General features: G+C 33.6%; 1 protein-coding gene across 23 annotated transcripts in view; it reads right to left on the bottom strand.

The window, feature by feature from the left end:
• Positions 1 to 12,022, bottom strand: part of ADGRL3 (adhesion G protein-coupled receptor L3) — an 867,440-nt gene that overhangs the window by 152,425 nt on the left and 702,993 nt on the right. For 19 of the 23 annotated variants that reach the window (XM_079920009.1, XM_079920003.1, XM_079919994.1 and 16 more), the window contains 2 exons: positions 7,566 to 7,751; positions 4,585 to 4,623 (listed from right to left, as the gene is read on the bottom strand). In XM_079920009.1, the coding sequence (XP_079776135.1) occupies positions 4,585 to 4,623; positions 7,566 to 7,751 (225 nt within the window). The remainder of the gene's footprint in view (positions 1 to 4,584; positions 4,624 to 7,565; positions 7,752 to 12,022) is intronic. The other 4 variants (XM_079919995.1, XM_079919996.1, XM_079919998.1 and 1 more) reach the window with 1 other exon arrangement.

Raw genomic sequence — 12,022 nt, 5'->3', positions numbered from 1 at the left:
TACTTGGTAAGATTTAAAGAACACATAGACTATCTGCCTTTGAAAAAAAAGGAAAGAAAAATTTAAGGAAGGATGAGGAAGGATGGGAAGAGGGAGGAAACCAGGTATGCATATATATGTGTCTTTTAAAAAAATTTGCATCTATTTACCAATTTTTTCTGATCAGTTCTCAGCCCAACTATGCAAATAATAGTAGGTTCCAAAGAATGACTCAAAAGATTCACATCAAATACTGTATGTACTTATATTTCCCATTAAGCAAGATCGACTGCAAACTCTAGGGAGTCCATGCCACCTCTGAGATTTGGAGGACAAAAGAAACTGCTGATAAATATCAAAACATATTTCTTAACTAGGAAAATGTCCTGCTTTTAAAGCAGTAAAAAATGAACGCTAGTAATTTTTAATAGTTCCTGCTAAAGAGAAGAACAATGTTAACAAACATTACTATTTAAAAGATGGGAACTTGGGATTGAAAAATGAGAAAAAAATATAAGTTCTGGTTACATTTATAGAACATGAAGGCAGTTGTTCTTAAGCTATTTGAGGTCACATTCTACTCTCAGATTCTCATGAAAACACAGACCTCTCTTTGGAGCCATATAATTTTTTTATTCATTCATGGATTACCCTCCTAAAACTTCCCCTGCCCCCATTCCACCACTAGAGTTAAGAACTTATGCAATTCACATGTACTCGGATGGTTATAATCAAAAAGAGAAAATAACAGTGCTGCTGTAGATGTGGAAAAACTGGAACCCTCACGTATTGCTGGTGGAAATGTAAAATGGTGTGGTCACTTTGGAAAACAGTTTGACTGTTCCTCCTTTAACATAGAGTTAGAATATTTTCTACTTGCTTTTTTCTTCTCTCAATATGATAATTTTTAAATCACAGTCTCCTCTGAAAACCAAATGACCTCAAAGTAAATTATGTTTGTATTTGACCTGGCTATAGGAGTACAAAATAATCACCACACAGCCATTTGAGCTCAATCTCAAAAAAAGGAGAAATTTAGAAAAAATTGTTATACTTTATACCATTCCTGAAATACAGTACCATAAATCAATAAATATAAACCAAATAATATATCTTGACTTCTAACACCAAATAATGTCAGTTTCGCAATCACATTATTTTGGCGAATGAGAGCATGAGTTTCTGAATCAGGAAGACCTAACTTTGAATTCAAGAGCCCCTCAATTATTACTGTGTAATTTTGTGAAAGCCATTTAATGCTTCCTGTGACACATTTTCTCTAAGTTAAGAATAGCAATAACTTATATCATAGGGTTGTTTTGAATATTAAGTAAGAATTTATGCAGAATGCTTTGCACAATTATGGCCACAGTGCCTAATGAACATATTTATTCTTCACAATAAATCACTGTTATTCCTTTTTCTTTCTTGCGGTACGCGGGCCTCTCACCATTGTGGCCTCTCCCGTTGAGGAGCACAGGCTCCGGACGCGCAGGCCCAGCAGCCATGGCTCACGGGCCTAGCCGCTCTGTGCGGCATGTGGGATCTTCCTGGACTGGGGCACGAACCCGTGTCCCCTGCATCGGCAGGCGGACTCTCAACCACTGCGCCACCAGGGAAGCCCTATTCTTAATCATGGTGTTGAAGAAGCACTGGATGCACATCAGGACAGCAGCATTAGTGCCATTGGTGCTAGTTGTGTGACCTTGGTCCAGTCATTTCATCTCTCCAGATCTCAACTCACTCATCTTCATCTCTAAGGTCCCTCCTGGTAATATTACATCATGGTAGCTACTTAATATGCATATATAACACAAACCTTATTTGTTATCTCTGGCATAAAACTTAAAACCCTCTCCTAAATGAAGGTATGTATTATGCCCGCAATACGGTAACGCTATTCTTACTATGACATGTCAATATCTATCTTTTGATAGTCAACAAGGATTTTAATGTAATCTAAAATTACAACTAAATAAAGAAAAATAAAATATATTTGACCCAATTTTTTGTTTTTGTTAAAATCCTTGAGACAAAAGAATAATGGGTTTTAGGAGATTCACATATTATTTAAAAAATCAGAGCAACTATCTTTTAATTGTTCACCTATAGATGAGTTATAGCTGACGGCTGACAGTCCAGATTTCACTTTTTTTTTTTTTTGTGGAATAAAAAGTGGGAAGCAAGAAATAAAAAGTAGATCTAGATAATTCATAAAATAGACACTGTATTTCTTAAAAATTAAAAGCTAAATGTGTTTAGATGGTCAAAATCAAACCTAGGAGAAGCACTGCTTGTGCCCATAGAAAGGAAATTTTTTTTTTTTTAAGAATCTTGTGATAAATAATTATCTTTTTTCAAATTTAATGCATAAAACATTTCAAATGTATTTCATACCTATTTCATAGGTAGCTCAGAATGTGCTCTGAACATAGAAATAATAGGGAACATAAGCCTTTAAAATTCAAATAGACTAAAGTTTAAGGTATTATTCACTCTAGAATTTCATAGAATAATGACCTACAATAAAAGGAATAGAAATAATGCTGTGTTATAGTGAGCACAGCATTTCTGCTTCACCAATATTCTGTTTGTATTTGGTCTTATCAGATGTTTAGTCAATAGCTGAAACATTTATTCATAGCCAGTCAATTACAACACCAGGAAATCAGCTACTGAATAAACTGTGCTATTAATTTTCCATCAGAGATTCATGTTTGAATGACCATGCATTTCATAGATTTAAATACTGAAAGGCTAATTATCTCCAAGGCCCCATTAAAGGGATAGCATAGATTACAATAAAAAACAATCTTAATATTGCTCAAAAATGATCCTCAGGGGCGTCCCTGGTGGCGCAGTGGTTGAGAGTCCGCCTGCCGATGCAGGGAACACGGGTTCGTGCCCCGGTCCGGGAAGATCCCACATGCCGCGGAGTGGCTGGTCCCCTGAGCCATGGCCGCTGAGCCTGCACGTCCGGAGCCTGTGCTCCGCAACGGGAAAGGCCACAACAGTGAGAGGCCCACGTACCGCAAAAAAAAAAAAAAAAAAAAAGATCATCAGCTTTCAATGCTGAAGAGTACTTCATTTCTCTGTCTATGGCACACACTAAGCAATATATATACATAACCCCCCCCCAAGCAATTTCTTTCCCAAAACCTTAGAAAAATAAACCTGAATAGCTTCTTAAATACAAAGATTCATTAATTTATAAAGTTAAATGCAGATTAAAACCTTTTCTTCCTAATCTCTGTTCAAAGTTCAAATTATTATTTTTTTCCTTTTAAATGACTGTCTCACAAAATGCCCTTATCGTGAATAAACTGATACTGTGTATTTTCTGGACTACTAATCTGAGAACCAGTGATTTGGGTCTTGAAGGTATCTCTCTTCATAAATGTAGTTGGCCTTCCCCTTAAAAATGCTATGATATATACACATAGGGAATAAAGTTGACAGTCACACAGTTTCATATTTTTTCTTCCTTCTGATAAAGTTACTTTGTATTTTGGGACCCACAAAATGGGGGCCACCCCAGTGGCCTCGTCCACATCACAAATCTAAATCTGTACTTATGGGAAATGACTAGCTAGCTCACCTTACCCTAGAAAACAGGACCTGCTAGCCTTATAAGGAAATCCCCAACCTCCTTGCCAATCGCGCCCTGTTTAGAGTTGTCTCTATAAAACTCACTCTTGTCCAACATCCCTCAGGGAGAGTGCATCACTGATGGTGAGGCACTTACTGCCTCAACCCATGGATTGTTTTCCCTTGAATATAGCACATCAAAGTCATTACTAAATAGCTTTGTCATTTGAATTTGTCATTTGACCTTGTCTGCCTTTGTTCCTACCTCCTCCCTCCCCTCCCCTCTCCTCTCCTCCCCTCCCCTCTTCTCCCCTCCCCTCCCCTTCCCTTCTCTCCTCTCCTCTCCTCTCCTCTTCTCCCCTCCCCTCCCTTCTTTCCCTTATTCTAAAAATAACTATGAAGCTTGCTTCTGGGCTTCTTTTTCACAAAGAACTCATAAACAGTAGAAATGTTTTTTATCTTGCTTAGAAACAAATTACAACATGTTAACTGGAGGAAAAATTACACTTACATTCAGATTCATGTGTTTATAATAAGTGGAAGAGTAAGATCGTCACAGCTTGTCTTGATTAATTTGGCACAGAAGCATGATATTCCAAGTATCCTGGAATTGTTGTCTTATTTGATTGAGTGTCATTTCTGGATGACTTGCTACTCAAATATTAGCTAGACCAACATAGGAATGAAATGTTTTCATACCCACCTCTCTGAAGAAATTAGAGATTTATTATATATTACACCCAACTCACCTTTCAGTGATGATCAAAATTCTCACACCCAAAGTTGCACCTCTATGCTAGTCTGTGCTCCTCTTATATGACAGAGCACTGGCACTGTCAAATTTCTTTTTAGCACATACGCTTTCATATAACTTTTCATTCCCACCCTCCATGCCCTCCCTGAAATTCTTCTAGCTCAACAGGATACATTATCATCTTTCTATCGGATGCCCATACATGCTATCACCAACAGAGACAATTCAACAACTTAACACATTTATAAAAACGCAGAAAGTACCTGGACATAGGCTCTGCAAGAGCGCTCTCTTTTCTGAAGCTGAATCCATTAAGACAGCAGATTAAACACAGAATAGAAAAAATAAGTTAGTGACAGAAGAAAACAAGAAAAATAAAAGAACACATCTACACAAACACCTTATTTTGTTGTGCACTACTTTCAAGAAGAGAATGAAAGCTAAGCAGCAGCAAAATGTCAGCAACAGTTTGAAAAATAGTAACTAACAGCTTTTCAGAACCCAAGTGATAACTGGATGGTATAAAGCTGTTAATGATGGAAAGAAATCTTAGACTAAATTTAGTAGAAATTAGTAAGAATCAATATACTTCATTCATTTGACATGATTCATTTGACATGACGTTAGTTATTAATTCATGGGCCACAAATGAACATCTATGAAGTTAAGTAAATTATGTCAAAAATTTGGAACCCATTTTTTAAAGATAGTAAATTGTCTGTGGTTTACAGATTTTTAGGTGGTTTATGTGTCCCACAAACCATTTGTTCATACATACAAAAAGTTCTATTTATTGAGAAAATAGAAATGCCCATTCATTTGACTATTTGATTCTAAGGGACAAATACCAAGAGATAAGTAACTTCTGATTAAAAGAATGCAATCGATATTGTGATTTATCTTGTTTTTATTTCTTGAAGAATTCCTTTTGATGGTTTTGACGAAAAATTTGATACATTTTAGAAACTTCTGTGGGATAAGAAGCCTGTTTCTGTGTGTTTCTTTGTTTGCATACAGAATGATGTTTTTCTGGGCAAAGGTTAACAGCAACTCATACTCAGTCCCAAACATTTTTTCCTGGTGATAAAATGAATAATTAATACATATATTTGCTCTGTTTAAATAAATGACTACAAATTTTATAAATTAGATTGTAGTTTTCCTCCTTTTCCCTATTATTTTCCTTCAGGAGCCTCGATTGTTCAAGGAGAAAATTACCCAGTTTTAAGAAGCAGTTACTCTGATGCCTTTTGTGTGGCTAATACTCTCCCACTTTAATTCATGCATTCTTCAATAAGCATAGAGCAGTTACTCCTCTAAAGAATTAAGTGAGGAATGAGTGCAAGTAAATTGTCAGCACTGTCATTTGGATCACTGACTCTCATTTTGGTTTAGCAGGTCTCTAAAGCCTCCAGAATTTCAATGTGGAGCACAATTGATTTGTACCAAGTTGACTTTGCAAATCTGATGGGTTAAAACTGCTTCAGGGAACAGTGGGAACCACAGGAAATGAGAGCAAGCCAGGAAGCATGTGAATAACCTCTGCCCTCCCATCTTCTTACCCCATCATGCAAATTAACATATAACAAACCACGTTATATAAACAGCTGAAAAGAGCCAAATAAGAAACAAAAGAGAGCATTAAAAAGCTTCACAAATGAAAATTTGTCCATTATGCAGTTATTTGATATTCAGACTAGGCAAGCTTATTAGCTGTAGCTAGTTAGAATGTGACATTAATTGCCAGGTTTACCCGATATTGTCAGACATCGACACCATTTTTAAATAAAGATACAAAGTATTGCTATAACAAGTAATGGTATGGATACGTAACATTAATAGAGATTACTATATCCAGTACATTATGATAACAATAGCTGGCAGCAATATTCATTAATAGCCTCCAGTCAGCCTGGGTAACAACACATTAAAATCACAGCATGCCCAGACTACATAGGCAGCTGTGGATTATATTCTGCCAGCGGCTTGGTTGAGATTCTATCAGGAATATGAATGACAAAAATAACTCCTTTTTGCTCAGCATGAAAAAAACTTTAGTAATAATTTATATCTAATTGATAAAACTGAATCTATTTTCTGAGGATGAAATTGCAGGAAAAACTGACAGATAAAATATCTAGCTTTTTAATGTCGAACCATTATTATTTTAAAAAGTTTCTTCCATCTCATGAGTGAGACTCCTAGTCTAATAAGACAGAAAAGAAATAAACATAATAAAGACCAGTCTGCAAAGTTATTTTTTCATTCTAAAGGGGAATGTTCATTTAGTGAATTTCATACAGGACATTAGCGGGTCACTGCCAAATTCTTGCTTTTTTAAGTAATAAGATTATCACTGATATTTGAGACCTTAAAATCAAGTTTCAATAACCGATTATCTTTACTACAAAAATGCCATTCAGGGAATACATGTTATCTGATGGCAGCATTCTAGTATCTTTTCACCATGTGATATTTTGTTACATAAATAAATGATATTCTTTATAAATATATTAAATATATTTTACATACTTATGTAAATAAAATGCTTATATGTGTATAGATTATATATAAAATGCTTATATGAGTATATAATGTATATAAATATATAGTAGATTTATAAGTATAAATTAAAATACATAAAATTCCTTAAAATTTAAAAAATAAATTATTTTTATTAGTTACAATTCAAAGTTGCTGAAACACATTTAAATCTTTTAAGTTATAATGGTAATGATACAAAATCAGTAATTTAAAAATCAAAAGGAAATAAAAATTAAATACTTGCCCTATGAGTTTTTTAATGTAATATTAATTAGGTTAAATTATTTTTAAAAAATCTATAATGTATTACTAATATCCTTTTTCATTGTTATTTTCTAAATTTCTGCTTGTTGATTAGACATTTGTTTTACTGTTAATTATATTAATATAAAGGTTTGAAAGGGAAAAAAAAAACCAAAAGAAATGGCATTTATCTATAGTAACCCTGTCCGAATTTAGCATACAAAAGAGTACTATGGAAAATAGAATTGTAAATTCAAAATACGTATAGAGAGATCTCATTTATTGTTCCTTAGATTGAAAGTCAAATAAGGTCATTATTATACTGCAGTAATGAAGTGAATTGAATATAGCTAGCAATTCTCTTTAGAATGATCTGATTTTATGGAAAGAAAGAAATTAATCAGGGAAGTCTCACTGATTTTACAACTTTAAAGATACATGTAACAAAGGTCCTTACCTTGTTCAAACTTCGTGCAGCACTATCTTTTCCACCTGGGGTCAAGTTCCGGAGCTGTACATCTAGGAGGCCTACCAGCTGATCCATGGCCCGGACTGAATAAGTGATATCTCCAGCATTCAAATGATTTCTTGTCTGTTCAGCCAGTTCTCTAGCAATGTTGGCAGCTGTCTCTCCAGATTTCAACTACAATTTTGAAAACAGAACAAAAAGGAAAGAGATCTTAAATAAGTAATTTTATTGGTTTCTTTGGACAATTGTTTTTGCATATGTTTTAATCATTGAGGCAAGAAAGTTATTAAACCCCATCTTTACTTGGTATACATTCCTTAAGTTTTCCTGCTAATCCATTATTTTCTTCAATACCTAACTTGAAATTCATGCCTTTAGGAAGCTCCTCTTGAGGAATTTAACTTCTAGAAATTGTTCTTAGTTTACCCATCTGGGTGGTTAAGTCTAAGGTTTGCCCTATGACTTTTCTCTATGCGTTTCTAAATTGGATGCTGACAGAGGCCAGTACAAATTTTCCATTATGCCTAGTTTAGCACTTAGTTCACAACGAATACTCACTGGCTGCTAAACTCTGTGAAAATTTAATTCCAAATAAAATCCCTGCTTTTCAAAGTGCTGTTCATCTTCTTACTAAGTAAGAGATTTTGTTCCCAATGTATTAGATAGCAAACTATTGCTTAGTTTCTAGCACTTTCCTTTTCTGAAAGTACGTGCTGCTTTTTCAAGTATATTCTACAAGAATTTTTCAAATTGTCAACAATCCAAAGATGTTAAAAGAGATAGACTAATACCCTATGATTACTTGAGCAAATTTGATAGCTCTGGGTAATAAGACAGGAATATATATTAGCTTATAAGGAAGGCCTGGGGAACTTAAAAAAAAAGTAAGTGTAATTTCCCAATTTATCATGTCCTTTATCATTTTTAAACTAATAGACTAAAATAAGATTATAAAACATTTACACAATACAGATATAGGTATGCAATGCAAAATCATGAATGTCTCTTCTTTTGCCTCTATATATTCCCACTTCCCAGAGATTGTTAATGGTTTGGCATGGATCTTTCCTGACTTTAGCCTGCTCTATTACTTCTTAAATATATAATAGTGTCATTATTTAGAAAATTTTCTTTTCTTCTCTTTTTCTATTTTTAACACAGTCTAATACAGAACTTAGGATCCTGAACAGAAAGGTCCTCTCTTTGTAAGGCTATCTTCCTAATGGATATCCAGAAAGCTATAAGGGGCACAACAAAAACTCTTAGTCAAATAGGTTATCACTATCTATTCGGGGATGCTTAATAAATGTTTGTAGCAGTATTGAGTGTTAAAGAAACATGAATAAATTGGAATAACTAAATTGTTAACAATCACATTCTCAAGTATATAGAAAAATCCTAATTCAAAAACATAAAAATAGTTTAATAACAAAGTGTTGGCAAAGATTTGTAAAAATGTATATGACCATTATAAACTACTACTGAATGTGTATATTTGCATACTTCCTATGTAGAGTAAATTACTAGTGTCTATTAAACTCTGAAATGTGAAGACTGTATAAGACAGAGATTTCTCTTATCACTATCAACCATAAAAAAATAATCCCACTGTTACGAAAGAGATATGTTCAAAGATGTTCATTCTAGCTTCCTTATAATAGAAAACAAAATGGGCTATGACTGTGGAAAACTGCTTATGTATATAAATACTATGGAATATTAATCAACAGTTTAAAAGTATGAAGGAGAACAATATTGTTAACGTTAATCTTCAACATGTAATATTGAGTTAAAATAAATGCAAGTATAAAAATTATTTATATGCTAATATATATAGGCATGTTATTTGTGAAATAACACAACGAGTAGCATATAAACATGTTACCTATGAAAAATAAATATTATATGTAAATATTTTACATTTATATATATATGTGTATATGTTTAAACACAGAACAAAATCTGAAAGATGGAAATCAAAAAACAAATCCTTTTCTGCAATGTTTAAATTTTACAAGAAGAATATTAATGTATTACAAGAAGAATATGTTAAAGTATTATTATATAGTTAATTGGTACTTTTTAGAAACGCTTAAAATAAAAAAAACACTTGCACTAAATTTTTGAATTTGTAAATTATGGTCAGGACCTGAAAACCTGAGATACTTATAAGACCAAATGGAATAGATTGTAAGGTTCAAGGATAAGTGTGTAACAAAGTCAACGTAGACCCACTGATGGATCATGAAAGTACTTTTAAGTGGTCACAAAGTGACGTAAATGTGATTATAATCCATACATTTAATCATTGCATATAATTTAGGGCTACTTACTGGTAATCTAGTAAATCAATTAATGATTTATAAAATTCGGTATTTGTTAATTAAATTGGTGAAATGCTAGTACTCATGAAGTATTCAAATTCAATATTCCATCAGTAGGTCTGAACACCTGATACAATTGCTTGGCAATGTTGCACAACTCCTGTGCACGTGAGTATCCAGATAGCTGGAATTCCTATAATTTTCCAAAGGGGTATTCTTTTAATCAATGCACCACTCATAGAGTCTTTTTTTTTTTTTATAGAAAGGCAGACTGCCAAATACAGCACTTCATTTGGATATGTCTAGAGTCTTGGAAGCTTGACTACCCTATGTTCTCCTACAAATGGACCTTGAGAGCTTGATTGGAGGTTCTAGCAGGGGAGCGTACCTACTCATATACCCTTGACTGAAGAATGGTCCTCCTCTATTGGGAAAGGTCATCCTCTTCAACCAAGCGAGCAGCTTTGGAAGGGATGCACGTGGAGCGGTGAGGGAGGAAGGGGACACCTGCCTAGGCAGCCAGATCAGCCGAATCAACCCTGGAGATCAATGGGGTGACAGATGCCACATCCACCATCCATAGAGTCTTGCATTTGTTGTAGTTTCCCACCTACGCTATTCTTATAAAAATGAATCTATTTGTGGAACTACTATTGTTTTACTTTGTTAAGCATTATGCACTTGTATAATTGTTTTATTATCATTATTACTGTATTGTTTTCTTCTATGCCTTTATTACCACCATTACCAATACCATTATAATATTTTTTCTATGAGAAAATGTCAAGGCACATGGACCTCTGGAGTCTTTTGATTCACTTAAATGGGCGCTGTTGGAAAAAGGCTGAGATCTACTAGATAATAGGCTTTCTTTCATACATTATCTTCAAAACTAAAGATGCAAGTACTGACTTTCATTACAGCTATCAGGGAACATTATAAAAAACAAAATTACTTATCAAACAGAAAAAAATAGGTATTTTCACATTGTAATTCAATTTCTTTTCTTTTTCTGTGTAGTTGTACAAACATAGCCTTCAATTATTAATTATTATAACATTGGGGTAGGACATGATAAGATGAAAAAGGAGGCCTATGTAACTCCCTAATATAAAAATTTAAACTTTTTCTTTATGAACAGTAATGAAAAAGTTGAAAATGTAAATGACTAATAAGTCAAAATATTACTGCTCTCAACATAAAAGATAATGATGCTGCCGATATACGTGTCAAAGCAGATAGTGTAGTGTTGTAAAACCATGAGTCAAATATGAAAATCTCTAGTGGATTATCTTAAAAATAGTAACTACATTTTAGCACTCAAGTGTTTATTTATGAAGAATAAATCTAATTAACCCCACAAAAGAACTCTGGAACTCAATGTTCACCAACAAGGAAGTTGTAAGAAAAAAACTAAAGTACAAATAAGTTATAAAAATGTTTATAATAAAAATGTGATAAGCATGTTTTTAAAGTAAAATAAAAACTAATATAACCAGTTATTCATTATGGTCCTCTCTTCCTCTTAAAATTGAAGAAATCATAGTAAAATTCTTTCATTCATTCGACAATCATTTGGACACTGGTTATATTTTAAGGAAATAAAGACAAATGTTATATGTGGCTCTTGCGCTCAGGAATCTCACGTTCTACTAGTTGGTATTGCGGGGGAGGGTGCATAAAGGCAGATAATACTAATTCAACAATGCAATCATAATAACAGAATGTATATGAGGTGTTATTGGACTATAGTACAGGGGTAATAAACACCTGGAAATTAGGTGGGAAAGCAACAGAAAGTAACAATAAGTTGAAAGTTAAAAGATAAGTTGAGGGTGACTTGGTAAGATAAAATTCTGGTGGGGACTGGCGGGGAGAGACAGCCAAGAGGGTGCTATATAAAAAGCGAAGTCTAAATAATCATGGTTTGGGAAGACAGGGCACTAAAGGCAGAACAGAAAGAAAAAGCACATTTTTCTATCTTCAGATTTCCATTTGGTACCTACATAGCACAAATTGTGTGTCTGTACGTATTAAATATATATATCTAGTTTTTAAAAAATAGAATATCTCTACCTCTACTTATAATTTCAACAATTGTTCCTTCAGTCTAAATGTTCA

The sequence above is a fragment of the Stenella coeruleoalba genome (genome assembly GCF_951394435.1).
Source record: "Stenella coeruleoalba genome assembly, chromosome: 4".
Taxonomy (NCBI): domain Eukaryota; kingdom Metazoa; phylum Chordata; class Mammalia; order Artiodactyla; family Delphinidae; genus Stenella; species Stenella coeruleoalba.
The sequence above is the reverse complement of the archived record's forward strand: the minus strand, read 5'-3'. Positions and strand labels throughout refer to the sequence as shown.